Below are 13048 nucleotides of genomic sequence, written 5' to 3'. Positions count from 1 at the left end.
GTCTTCAGAAAGTAAAAGAACCATGGCGATTCATGCATTTGGGTATATGGTAAAGCATCATCAAATGGACATGGTAAAAAGGACTGCAAATTGGTAACGCAGGTGAGGGTAGTGGTCAGACACGGCGCTGTGTTTGTCCACTTCTAGCCTGTCCGATGCCACGCAGGAGCGAAGCGAACACTTACCGTCGGCAATCAGCAGAGCGCCAGACCCCTTGTCAAGGACATCGACAACTCGCACATCCGTCTTCAGCACTCCGGATGGAGGGATGGGACGGAACAGCTCCAGGTACTGCTCCCCGTGCAGCATCTGTTTTAGGAGCAGACATTTCGGTTTGGAACGCTCCATTCTGGGCATGCTGGTTGGAGCGCTATTTAGACACGGTGTTTCACATTATCTGTTTGGGACACTAAGTCTGGAACATTGTAATTTGGGACACCCTAAAATGGGTCACAGTATGGGACACCCTCAAATTGTGAACACTCTCGAATGAGCTACCCTCAAATGGGACACTCCTCTTTTGACTGCTAGTTTTAGATGCCCCTAGTTCGTTAGTCTGATTTGGGCACAGTAGCTTAGTGCATTCTAGTCTGGAGCTCTCTAGACAAGGAAACTCCAGACAAGACTCCTAGTCAGGACACTCCTGTTTGAACCCTGGAGTTCCAAGACATTAAGCTGAGAACACACTAATAAACCTATTGTTAAATTATCCAAGCATCAAGGAGGATGCAGAGATTGGTGTTCCACGCACCCCACGTGCATGCCTTCCCCATATAAAAGATCCAAAGTAAATAATCGAAATAAAGCGAGATGCAATTTCTTTAACACATCTGTTTTAGAGAAGTTACTATTGCTGAGGCCAGCACGTGCGGAGCATGCCACACCAATCGCTGCATTCTCCTTGATGCTTTGGAAATTTAGCAATAGATCTATTAGGAGCATCCCAGCTTAGGGTCATGTTGTTCATGACACTGACAGGGAGAACCTTAAGGCTGCAAATTACTTTGCCTGATATCATCCTACATCTGCCACTACTCAAAACCTTTCACTCTAACCAGTTCCGACTTCAAAACCAATAATATTCTTTCAACTAATAAATTAACCCTTGGACCATATTCGCTATCGCAAATGGTCCATTGGCATCTATCTTTCTGCATAACCAGAATAGAAGAGGGTTTGCACAATTTCGAGCTCACAGGACTCATCTAAAGGTTTCATTTTGACGCTCCATCGATGCTCGTGCCATTCAGCACCAAGGAGTAAAAGTACAGGGAGTTCCCGGGCAAAGAGAGCCACGTTTTCGGCCCGGGTTAATAAACTATGCATCACAGAAGGCTCAAACTCCGTGAGAATGTGACGCTCCGCGAGGCGTCGGTCAAGCTCACCCTGGTGGGGTCCACGTTCAACCTCTGCGTCTCCTGGTGCAACGCGGGGGAGCCAAAGACGGCGGCCATGGCGGGCAGCACGCCGAAGGAGGGCAGCACGCTGAAGCCCTCGCTGCCCTCGAAGAGGAACCGCAGGTGGTCCTTCTCCTCGGTCGACACTCCCACTGCGAGGCCCCGTCGGTGCAAGCACTTACATTAACAGAGCGGTAGGCTTGCCCGGAGTTATTTTCTCAATTAAAACACACTGCAAGAAATTATACCTCTTGCACGCATGCCAACTGTTAATTGCTGTAGCCTATACAAAATGTTTAAAATATTGATGAAGCTCAAGTAAGAAACTAACTATGTTAGGTGGAAGTAGTAGTTCCTACTCAGACATTGCCCCAAAAAATAACTACGTACTACAGTCGCCGACGAATTTTTGGGGCGCCGATTTTTGGGACACGTCCGATTATTCGGACGTTTTCGCCGAACCGTCACTCACTCCAGAGGGTTAATGTATAATGTTGACCGAAATTTCGGACGCCATACAGCTTATCATCCGATATTTCTGACATAATTTGCACGATTTCCTCAGTTTACAGCCACAAAACAGCCGCCGCAATAGCGCTGCGAGTGCAGTCACTGTCATTTTAGCTGTTTTGATTTTGCCCTGTAGCCTCTATACCACGTCCTACGCAATAAGCAAGCTGGGTTGAGGCTATAGTCGAGTTTTCCGGTTCCGCTATAGCCAACATGGTCGCCGTCTGCCCATTCTTATGGCTCTTCCAGTTGTCTTTGCGGTCAGTGTTTTTCGAGTCCGACGGCGAAAAGAGCGGCCGCCTCCTGTTCTTGTGGTCTTCGAGCGCGAAGGTTTTTTGCCGATAGGCTTAGTATTGAAGCGAGGTTGAAGGACTAAACATTATCTACAAAAAGTGTCATGTGGCGCTAACTTCAACTTCGCTGTTTGTGCCAACAAAGGCGCCGACAAAGCGCAGCACCGTGATCAAACAGATAAACAAACGAGTGAAAAGTGAACAATATAAAGCGGAAGTTGCACGAGAACTTAAAATTGACATCAAGCAAGTGGCAAGTGGCCAATACGCAGCGGAATATGCACGGAAATTTGATATTTTGGCTGAAACCCATTTTTCGGACCGCTTGATTTTTCGGACAATTTCAAGGTCCCCTCCGAGTATAAAAAACTGGTCGGTGACTGTATAAGTAAACAAAAAAGCTTGCAAGCAAGGATTTCAAGCATGCCAGCTGTTTCTAGTAAACAGTGCTAATAAGTGATAAAAAAAATTAAAGTAACCACAAAATAACTTTAATAAAACTGTCCTAGGAAAAAAAAAATTTTTTTTCTATTTGGGAGGACAGGCATATTTTAAAATAAATGTTTGTCGAAAAGAAAAAAAAAAAGCTTTGCCCAATATTTGTTACAATAAGAATTTTTCGATCTGCAGGCGAAACCGAATTTGTACTTTCGTCGGATAATGATGATAGCGTTTGTACCCAACTTGTGTGCACTCCGAGTTTGCTGGACCTCACAGTGCACACTATACTTTGTTCACCCTTAAACTAAGACTAGACGCTCTGCCTTCAGCACGAGCTCTCTGCCCTTGCTAACACAAGGGTGAATGCGCAGACACATGCAACCAAAGCAGTGTGGAAGCGACCGAGCTCGCGCTGTAGGCGGAGCTTCTAGTTTCAAAATAAGGGGGAACGGAATATAGTTGAGTACGAATGCTATTGCCATCGTCCCACGGAATTACAGTTCCGGTTTCACCCGCAAATTGAAAAATTAATATTGCAAACATAAATACTAAACAAAAAAATTTTTTTTTTTTTTTTTTTTAATTTTTATTTTGACATGTCTGTCCGAAATAGGTAGGAAAAGTATGTTTCTTTTTTTCTGGGTTCAATGCTCTTTTGAAGACCGATAACTAATGTGTACAAATGTATGGTATGACATTTTCTAGATTTCATCTCTGTGAAAAATAAAGAGAGCTTGATGAGGCCTCACCCTGTGCTATAAGCCCTAATCTAATACGAGTTCAGTGAATTACCGAAATCTTCACCATGTTAGCCCTGCATTGCGAAACAAGATCAGCAAGATCTGCTCCAAAATCATATTATTGATTAACCTTGCTGTAATCAAAAGTTTCATACAAAACTGCGTTCTCTACTTAAAGATAAGCCGAAAAAATAAAAAAGAAGACATGCTTGCATTGCTTCCTTCATGAGCTATTGATTTTTCCCAATCTTCCCAAAAGACATTATTAGTAGCCGTTTTGGTATCTTCTCATGCTTTATGAGCTTCACGCTCTACATGTCTCATGTCTCATTATGACCATCATCTGAATAAAATTCTACGATGACGTCAGACCACGCGAAACATACACAAAACACAAGACAGAGAGAGCAAAAAGCACAGAAAGTGTGAGAAGATGGAGGTACAGTGGCATCATCTAGTCAGCCAAGAACAAACTATTTAGACTCTTTACAAGTACAACATATGATGGCCTCACCTGAAAGGGCGTAGAGGATGGCTGTGTCGGCGCTGTAAGTAAACAAGGAAGGGTCGTGGGCCCCGGCCTCTGACCGAGCCGAAGCTTCTTCGTCGGGAGGCGTTTGGCCAGACAGCACCTCGATCAGGGACTTGGTCTGGTCTGCAGAGAGCTCCCATTAGCCCCAGGCACAAGCGCCTAGAAGGCTCAAGCTAAGAACCCCACTCACCATGGACACTGGCCATGGCACGGGCTCCCTTCATGTCTGTGATCTGGTCCCAGCTGTCCCTCACTGTAAATGACAACAAATTTCTCTGAAGACATACTCCAGCCACTGCTTAGATAACGGATCGACTTCCGGATTGACGCAGTTCAGAAACACATGCATTGAGCAGAAGTTGCAAATACCGTAGAAGCGTAGGAGCTTACCATAAAATCCAGAGATGCCCCACCCTTCGAAAGGTAACCCACACCTATTTTCGGCTTGATTTGCTATTTTCTTTTAAACACCAAAAGATAGCTCACTCCTAGTAATCATAGTGTTCGGACAAATCATGACCTTGGGGTAAATGCGTCTAGTTAGCTATGGCAGGATATAAGCGAACATCACTGACTGGGAAGTACAGTCATCTTTGCATTATTGCCTCTTGCCGCGATAACATGTTTGACAAAGACGGATAATCTAAAAATGGCATTTTTTCAACTTTTCTTGATTGCTCACTGAAAAATAGCCCACTCCTTATTTTCGCCCATTTTCTCTCGATTTTAGGTGTGCAATCTCTCAAGATTTTACGGTATACGAGTTGGTGACGCATGACGAAATGATAACGGCGCAAAAAAGATTAGGACAAATAGAAGAGACAGTGGCTGGTTTCTTCATCCCTTCTACTTTCCCTCATCTTTTCTTACCTGTTATCATTTCGCCTTGCAGCTACCGACTCTGCTACCCCAACATGACACTTGTGCATACCTCTGGACATGGAAGGAACTATGGTTGAGAACTTTTTGCCAAATAGCTAAGTGATACCTCAAAATTCAAAGGTGACTTATGAAAATGTGCGTCGTGCACAGCATCACTAGGCTTCTAAAACACTTTCATTCTGCATGTCTTATGTCCGTTTATCACACTCTAGTTAGCGACATAAGACCTTTTAAATGAGCCTCAGACGTGCAAAAGTTAGATGACCCAATCACGTCAAAGTATCATACTTGCTCTCGCCACTTGCAGAGAGCTTACCACACTACTGAGTCTTGCCAATACTACATTCGAATAAGATTGAAACTCCACTGGTCAAGTCTGGCCAGAATGGAGAAAAAGTTTCACAATACCACTCCAGAGAACTCAACTATTAGCTCTGGCAGAGCATAATATTCAATAAACCAGCCTTTGAAACAGGCTGGCTGTTTGCCATGCTGGCTTGGCTCCAAGCTAGACAAGAGCTGAATAAGAGATTCTACCAACCTTTCTCAGGTGTCATCGTATCACCCTTGAGGAATGCTTTTCCTTTTGACCTATGCCACTGGTCTGCAAAGGAGCATAGAAACAGCACAGGTCAATGTTTGCATCGAAAGGAAATAGCGACAAGACATCTAGATTAGGAAGAGTCTAGGTCCTCCCAAGCTGCGTTAAAAAGAATCCAGCCCTCCCCCCCCCTCTCCAAGAAATTGGCCAAGTGAACAAACGAAAAGGTGGAAAACTGTAAAAGGTGAACTGGGAAAATACCCACATCTGCCAACAAATCCTCCGGCTGCTTCGAAGACTCCTCCCGACTCGGGACACGACTCGTGACAGAGCCACACGACGACTGGACTCACAAAGCTTGGCTGAAGCTGCTGGAATACCTCTGTGAGGCAAATAAAACAACGGGCAACACAGTTTTGCTATCTGCCCTAGAGTTTTTTTTCCTACAAGTGTGCTATTAAATGTAGAACACATATAATAACATGGTCCAAAATGCAGAGTATAGTCGCCTGCGTGATGTCCCCTCTGTGCTTTTATTCCTTCACTTTGAAGTCCACTTTGACAACACGCACATGTTATTCGTAATACATTAGATGACAATGTTCCCCTGGTGCTTTTGACATCAGGTTTGCTATGAATTTAAGACATGATGCCAAATGCTTTAAGAACAGGAAGGAACAACTGCATTCGGTAGGTGTACATAAAATACAAAACTGTATGCATAAGAAAAATAAACACAGCAGCTAGGTCGCTTTAAAATTGCTGTAGTGACTGCCTTTTATATTGTAAAGCAGGGCGTCAACAGATTCGGCCGTCCTTCGTAAAGTATTTTCCTATGTGCCCGATAGCATTCAAAGCACGCCATAAAAGCCAGGTTGTACATACTTTATAAATTGGGACGGCAGACCTTGTTACAATGGCTTGCGACCAGTTGTGTGCTTACCGCAGCCTGCCAGCCTAGACAAGTCAGCCATTTTCAAGCTTAAAGAACCATGCCTAGACTGCCTGAATCTAGGGAAGGTTCTCTTCCCTAAATCCAAGTGCAACTTGGCGGTAGCTTAGAAAGTGTTCTTATATTCTTTGGACTTTCTGCGGCGTCCAAGAGGCTTTGAAGTCTAATGAGACCATCATCTTTTTGGCATGGCCAAACCGGTTTGGAACGAAGTGGTCCTCACCGGGCGGGAAGACGTCCTCGGTGAGTCGAGAACCAGCAAGGGGCACGATGGTGTTTACACTTATGTTGTATTTCTTTCCCTCGATGGCCAGTGTGTTGCTCAGGCCCAGCAGTCCCAGCTTGGCTGCACATCAACGACACCAACATTGAGGCTTCCCGCAAGACTACCATAATACGGCACGGTGCTAAGCTCCACGCAGACTACTCACCAGAGCCGTAGTTGGCTTGTCCAAAGTTGCCGAAAATGCCGGCCCCGGATGCGGTCATTATTACCCTGCGAAACAAACGCAAGGGACAATACAGCTGGACTCGAGAGCTCCAACATGAAGCAAGCAATGAAACCGGAATATATAAGTTGGAACTCGGGTTTCCCACTCATCTTGCTGGAGTTTGAGTAATTGAACTAAGGAGCACGAACCAGACTGAGGCAAACAAAGGCACATGCAACACACATACAGTGAAACAGAGGAGTGCTGGGTTAGATGACGACTGATCGGCATAATGAAAGCAGCACAAACAAATGGGAGAAAGTAAAATAGGACCCCACAAAATAGACTAAATACGATAAACAACGTTGGATTGCTTCAATAAACATCTTTTTACAAGTTAGCACCTGTTTTGCATGGTTCTCTTTTTCGACTTTGTCCCGCCCTTTTGCACCGTTTTCAGTGTGTCATTGCATTGCCTGGCGGAGTCCCACTTCCAGTGGCTGGTAACAGAACTCGACGAAAGATGCCAAACGAGTAGAAATAAGTCAAAGGACTCACTTTCCATAACCCTGTTTCCTGAAGTAAGGCCAAGCAGCCCGGGTGACAAGAAATGAGCCTCGCAGGTGCACTCGGTGGATCAAATCTGGAACGCAACGCGGGCGGGTTAGTCTCGGTGCGGCTTATACATTGCCAACAGAAAGTTGGGGCAACACAAAGGCATACAGACCCCACTCTTCGGGCGTCATGTTGACAAAGGCCTTGTCCCTGAGGATGCCAGCATTGTTTACCAGGATGTCTGCAAAGAGAGTGGCAAAAATCTCGAGCCACTCATTCAGGAATAACCACGTGGTAGAACGAATTTCGGTTCCATTCAGGAAGAGGGTTCTTTTCGGTGTGGAGGCTAAATTATTCAACTTCGAGAAAAATGGTATGTCGCGCGGGCACTGCAAGTAGCAATAGATCCTTTTTGAAATTTCAAAATGATGCATAGATTATGTGCGGCTGACATTAGTTGGTCATGCACTGTGAGCACACATTGGACAAGAGCGTTTTGTCAGCATTTGGACTGTACTCGGATAAAAACTCATTCCACAAGAGCGTTGTGTCAGTGCCCGACACAAACTCGGAACCAATCATGGGCTTCACGCCGGAAGCGATGGGACCAACAAATGGCAGCTGCGCATAATCTATGCATAATTCCACAACTTCGGAGAGGGTCTATACTGAGAAAGAAGCTTTGAATCAGTGCAAATGACAAACCGACAGATATATAGAAAAAGCAAAACTTTTCAAAGTGGGTCCTTGTGCAGAAGGAGCAAGAGTTACTATGAAAACCCGAGCGGAAGCCAAAAAAAGAAATCCTACCGATCCGGCCAAAATTGTCGATGGCGGTCTTGACGACCTTGTCGCCCTCTTCCACCGAGTCTGGAAACGAAACAACAAAGTCGTCACTTGTGGGCAAGAACGAAAACAGTTAACGCAGCTGCTGGAACTACTAGGTCACTTTTCAGGATAAATGACGAAGGGATTCTGCGGAATGAGCTTACTGTAGTCAGCCACTGCCTTGCCACCTTTGGCCTTGATCTCTTCCACAACTTTGTCGGCGGCGGAGCTGGACTGACCCTCCCCACTCCGTGAGCCGCCCAGGTCATTGACTGGAATTATAAAGATTGTCATTCACACAACAATATAATTGTTCATACTGTAGTGGGGGGGGTTGGAGAGTATTTGGTAGGCCAAGCTGGCAGTGGTGTACATACTGCAAATCTGTTGAGGGTACATTGATCAGTCGAAGCAAATCCAATCATGGACCTTTTTCCAGTAAGGAGTGCCTCATTATGGTTTCGCCGCCTACTACAAATGGAGGGCAACCGGACTCGCCTTCTCCCATAGGAACATATTAGTGTCACCAGAAAACAGTGCCCCCCAAGAATGGCGAAAGGGCGGTCAAGGTCAAGGGAAAAGGGTGTGCGCGTGCGCAGACGCTTACTGGAAAAAGGTCCATTGTTTTGTATCATCATATTACAGTCAGCACCAGTGGTGTGTAGCTAGATTCAACTCTAGAACTTCCCACTGGTTTGAACGAATGCCTGAGCCATCGTAATTGTATTTACAACTGACAATTCCCCATATTTGAAGAATACATAAAGAAGAGGGGCAAGAAAACACAACGTATGATAAAAAGTAAAGTGGAGTTTCTTTTCCAAAAGAAACCAAAGAAAAGTCTGAATGACAGAAGTACAAAAACCCACCAACACCTATTTTCATTGGAATAAAAAAATGTTAATGAAGTTTGTCTTATTATTCACCCCACAGAAGGTGATGCAGCAAAAACACGATGTATAGAAAACTTGTTATTTTTTATAGCTAATTTTCAAATCCCCAAATTTGGGGAGAGCAGGGGAGGGGGACGGGGACTAAAAAATCTTACACCTATGAAGAAAGTTATGATAGCAATACAATTAGAGCACCTTTAGATTTTCTTTCTACACAGTCTTTTTTTTTTTTTAATTTTGGTATTTGTGCTTGGCTTTGCAATGTCATTTGTCCCTTCTGCATAAAAAAAATCCTAAAAATGTTGCCATGCTTGGCAATCAACCACACAAACAGTATCACACAAGAAACTGGCCTTAGCTCCAGGGTTCATTGGCTTGAAGATGTGAATCAAAGTTGACAACACAAATTAATAACTAGTTTAAAAAGAAATTACTGTTAATAGTAGGAGAAAAAACTGTGATTACAAAGCACTGTGCACAAAACTGAAAGATAAAAAAGGAAGCCAATCAAAACAAATGTTTCGTAATTATTTCCACGACCGATCGAAAAAGAAAAAAAAGTAAAATCCGAGATTTGATGACAGACATTATAATCTTTTGTTTATAGAAACTGTTCAATCAATTCCCTGCACAGAGACAGTGAACAAGCCAAGATGAGACAATGAAATGAGAACCGCCACAAGCTAATGGCTCTGGGCACTGTCAATCTGATCCCAGGAAGTGAGACTGCGTCAGCAAATAGCTCCAATTGTAAGCTAATGACGTCGCACTTGGAAAGGAAAGAGGAAAATGCTCATTGTTCTCTACGGCCCCGTCGAAGGGGAGACCAAAAGAGTGCAGCTTCAAGGTCCCCGCAAACCGCATCTGCGGGGGATCAAGGACAGGCAGGATTCACTTGCCCACAACAGATGCTCCCCTCTCTGCAAACAGCAGGGCATAGTCCCGCCCTAGACCTGGGGGAGGGAGGAACGGAAAGGTGGTGGATACATTTAGATTTCTTAGAAATACTATTTTTTTTTAATATAATTAATGGGCCTCTCCACGTGCGGGGTATGAAGCTGTGGATTACACAATAAGAATGCAAGGAACGCGTGTCAACCATCGTTTTACACTCGGCAAACAAAGGTAGAAGGAATTCTGCGAAAGTCCGTAAAAAATATCTCAATTACCAAGGTGTGAATGCACAAATTAAATAGTGTCGTTATGCCATCAGATTAAGTCGGTCGATTTCCGAGCAAGATGAAAGGTGATCTAATGCGGTGATAGACGTTTCTGCCACATAGTGCTGCCGCAAAATACCAGGCAAGCGCCCACTCAAAATTTAGAGATAATTGCGAAAAAATTGGGGATGGGCGCTTGTCTGGTCATCAATTTTACACATAAACGTACTGCGCATATTTCCTAAGATCCTACAAATTTGGGTACAGGCGCTTAATGTGGAATGGGCGGATGCGCGTTATTCTACGGTATGTGGAGAGCAAGCCGTCTGCTTCTTGGGCAGGGGTTGCAGGGACATCAGAACGATGACTAGCTCTGATTGGTTGTGATTGAAAAGATGGTGGGTAGACCTCAATGCAAAATGCATTAAAATCTACCCACTGTTTTTTGTTTTGTTTTTAAGATTAGGTATTAAGAGCTTGGCGTTCTGATATCCTTGCAATACCTGTGTAAGAAGCAGATGACATGCTCTCCACATATCTTTACCCAGTGGTACACTATAGGGGCTGCTCTGGTTAAGGTGATAGCGCACCTGCTTGCGTGTGCACTGCACTGCGCCAGTAGAGGCACGTGCTTGTTGGCCAATCGGTCACTGTCAGGTAGGGTTGTGCGAATAGTGGTTCGAATAGAATAGCGCTTCATCATTCGTAGCTTTGACAATGCATGGGAAAGCCAAGACGGCCGGCTCTTTCAACAGTGCAGAAGCTAGGAATGACGCTGTGCTATTCGATTCAAACCACTATTGGCACACCCCTACTGTCAGGTGATGGAACTAAGTTTTACCGTGTGTGGCAGGGGAATTAGACGACCACTTTGACTTTGTGTGCAAAGGGCAAGTCGTCTGTTTTTTTGCGCAAAAGTTGCGGTGACGTCAGAACGACGGCCAGCTCTAACTGGCCTCGATTGAAATATAGTCGGTAGACATCAATGCTAGATGCCTTGAGGTCTACCTACTATTTTCTTAGATCAGCCAACAAGAGCTCGGCGTTCTGACATAGTAAAATGGTAATTTGAGCTTGTTGGTACATCACTAATATTAGACAGCGCACAAAACGTCGGCGGAAGAGAAAAGAACAGTAGAATGAAAGAGTGCTGTTTCGAGCGAACGAACAGCACTCTTTCGTTCTACTGTCCTTTTCTCTTCCGCCGACGTTTTGTGTGCTATTTAATATTAGTTCTGACATCATTGCAAACCGCTCCGCATATTTTCACAAGCAATTAATCTTTTAAGATGCATTTCGCCCGATACGCCTTCAAGTAATGTGCCTTAAGAATTAATCGTTAGCCAGCTGTTGCGCACCCATAGATGTGTGCTGTATAATGTCCTTGCATTATAATTAAATGTGGTGCAGCAAGCCTTCATGATATGGGCTGCTTGAGGCTACAACTCCCCCAAACTAAAATAAATATTACTATTTTGTTGTGCTGTGATTGAGAAGGTTGTGACTTGACCGACTTTACAAACCACAAATAAAGATGCAAGTTACGTGGCCATGATCATGCACATTACAACGACGAGGGATTGAAAACAGAAAAAAAAGTAGAGAAGAAAGAATTCCCCGGGCGTGCAGACAGGGTGCTGAAGGAAGCTGGTTCTTAAGGCTGCTCGTTCGGTGCGCAAACACACTTGAAGTTTAAAAGGAAAAACGAAGAGACCTTGAAAACAAAGGCTTGAAGATAAACCATCTCAGTTTCCCGGTTTCGTCGAGCTTACCCACCTACATAGACGATGAGGTAAAAAAAAGAGAATTTTGGATCTACGATGCTTAACTATCATTGTTAAACCCGACTAAAAATAGTTGGTAATCAGATGATAATGACGCTGTAAAAGCCAGGAAAGGCGCACTTGGCAGGGGAGATTTGTTTTAATCGCCCGGCGATCACCTTAGCTGCGGTCCATCCAGTTTTGGTGGTGTCGAGGTCAACCTACACGGGCCATTGCCCTCTAAATCGCCACGACTCTAAGCGCCCAGTGCGAAAATTCGACCAGTTTCGAGCTCAGTTTATTATGTTTTCGGCAAAAACGACTGCGATAACGTGATTGAGAGCATGAGAGACAGACGCTTAAAAGAAAAGAGATCGGACTTCAGCGCGTGTCATAGTGGGATATTTACCATCAGTCGTGTCAAACTTGTCAGCTGTTAGTAGAGGACTCGGAGAAAAGTTTGGATGACATATTGCCGCATAAAATTGCATCTTTATGTCCTTTATTTATTTTTTTTTCCCCTTGCGCAACGCGCCAGCGAACAGTGGATCGCCTCTAATGAGTACAAGGAAAACGAAGTGAGATTCTGCTGCGCAGATAGATACGGGATATTTGGCAAAGTCAACGTGAACGAAGAAAGTAACGGTGTGCTTACCGCCGCCAGCGCCGGTGACGAGCACAACTTTTCCATCGAACCTCAACGCCATGTCGACGACGAACGAGAAATACAGGAGGAAGTGACAGAACCTCCCGTTCACAGCGGCCGACCAACTTGCTGCAGTCGGCGCCTGGGTCAAGCGAGCAAGAAATGTAAATAGGGCTAGGGAGGAGGCTGGAGAAGGAAGTAAAGAGGTACCCAGGATTTAGATCAACTTCCCTACAGAATTCCCTAGCGTGTACCTAGAAGTTACTTTGTTGCTAGACGATGTGCATGACTCGCAGAGGCTGTGAATGTCTCGCACGTTCGTGAAACCTGAGAATGTGGGAAAGAGAGACATTAGATGTTCGTTAAAAATTTCTGCAGCTGGTTTATTGAATGAGGTAGAAAGTTATAATTTTAACCTCCAGCAACAAGGCCCAGCAAGGAAACAAATAATTTGAGGTTGGGTGGTAACCCGCGTCATCTAGGT

General features: G+C 44.6%; 1 protein-coding gene across 1 annotated transcript in view; it reads right to left on the bottom strand.

Annotated features, from left to right (window-relative positions):
• The window catches only part of LOC8052467 (peroxisomal multifunctional enzyme type 2), a 39498-nt gene extending 26740 nt beyond the window's left edge, over window positions 1-12758 (bottom strand). The window contains exons 1-14 of the mRNA XM_029988874.4: window positions 12574-12758; window positions 9895-9948; window positions 8267-8374; window positions 8085-8144; window positions 7447-7515; window positions 7278-7362; window positions 6720-6784; window positions 6512-6634; window positions 5602-5718; window positions 5337-5399; window positions 4104-4166; window positions 3896-4036; window positions 1386-1549; window positions 186-309 (exon numbers count right to left, since the gene is read on the bottom strand). Of these exons, the coding sequence (XP_029844734.2) occupies window positions 186-309; window positions 1386-1549; window positions 3896-4036; window positions 4104-4166; window positions 5337-5399; window positions 5602-5718; window positions 6512-6634; window positions 6720-6784; window positions 7278-7362; window positions 7447-7515; window positions 8085-8144; window positions 8267-8374; window positions 9895-9948; window positions 12574-12625 (1288 nt within the window). The 5' untranslated portion in view covers window positions 12626-12758. The remainder of the gene's footprint in view (window positions 1-185; window positions 310-1385; window positions 1550-3895; window positions 4037-4103; window positions 4167-5336; window positions 5400-5601; window positions 5719-6511; window positions 6635-6719; window positions 6785-7277; window positions 7363-7446; window positions 7516-8084; window positions 8145-8266; window positions 8375-9894; window positions 9949-12573) is intronic.
• Between the last annotated feature and the right edge of the window lie 290 nt (window positions 12759-13048).

This window comes from Ixodes scapularis, unplaced genomic scaffold, assembly GCF_016920785.2.
Source record: "Ixodes scapularis isolate PalLabHiFi unplaced genomic scaffold, ASM1692078v2 PGA_scaffold11__112_contigs__length_91849675, whole genome shotgun sequence".
Classification (NCBI taxonomy): domain Eukaryota; kingdom Metazoa; phylum Arthropoda; class Arachnida; order Ixodida; family Ixodidae; genus Ixodes; species Ixodes scapularis.
Note: the sequence above shows the minus strand (reverse complement) of the source record. Positions and strands in the feature narration are given on the sequence as shown.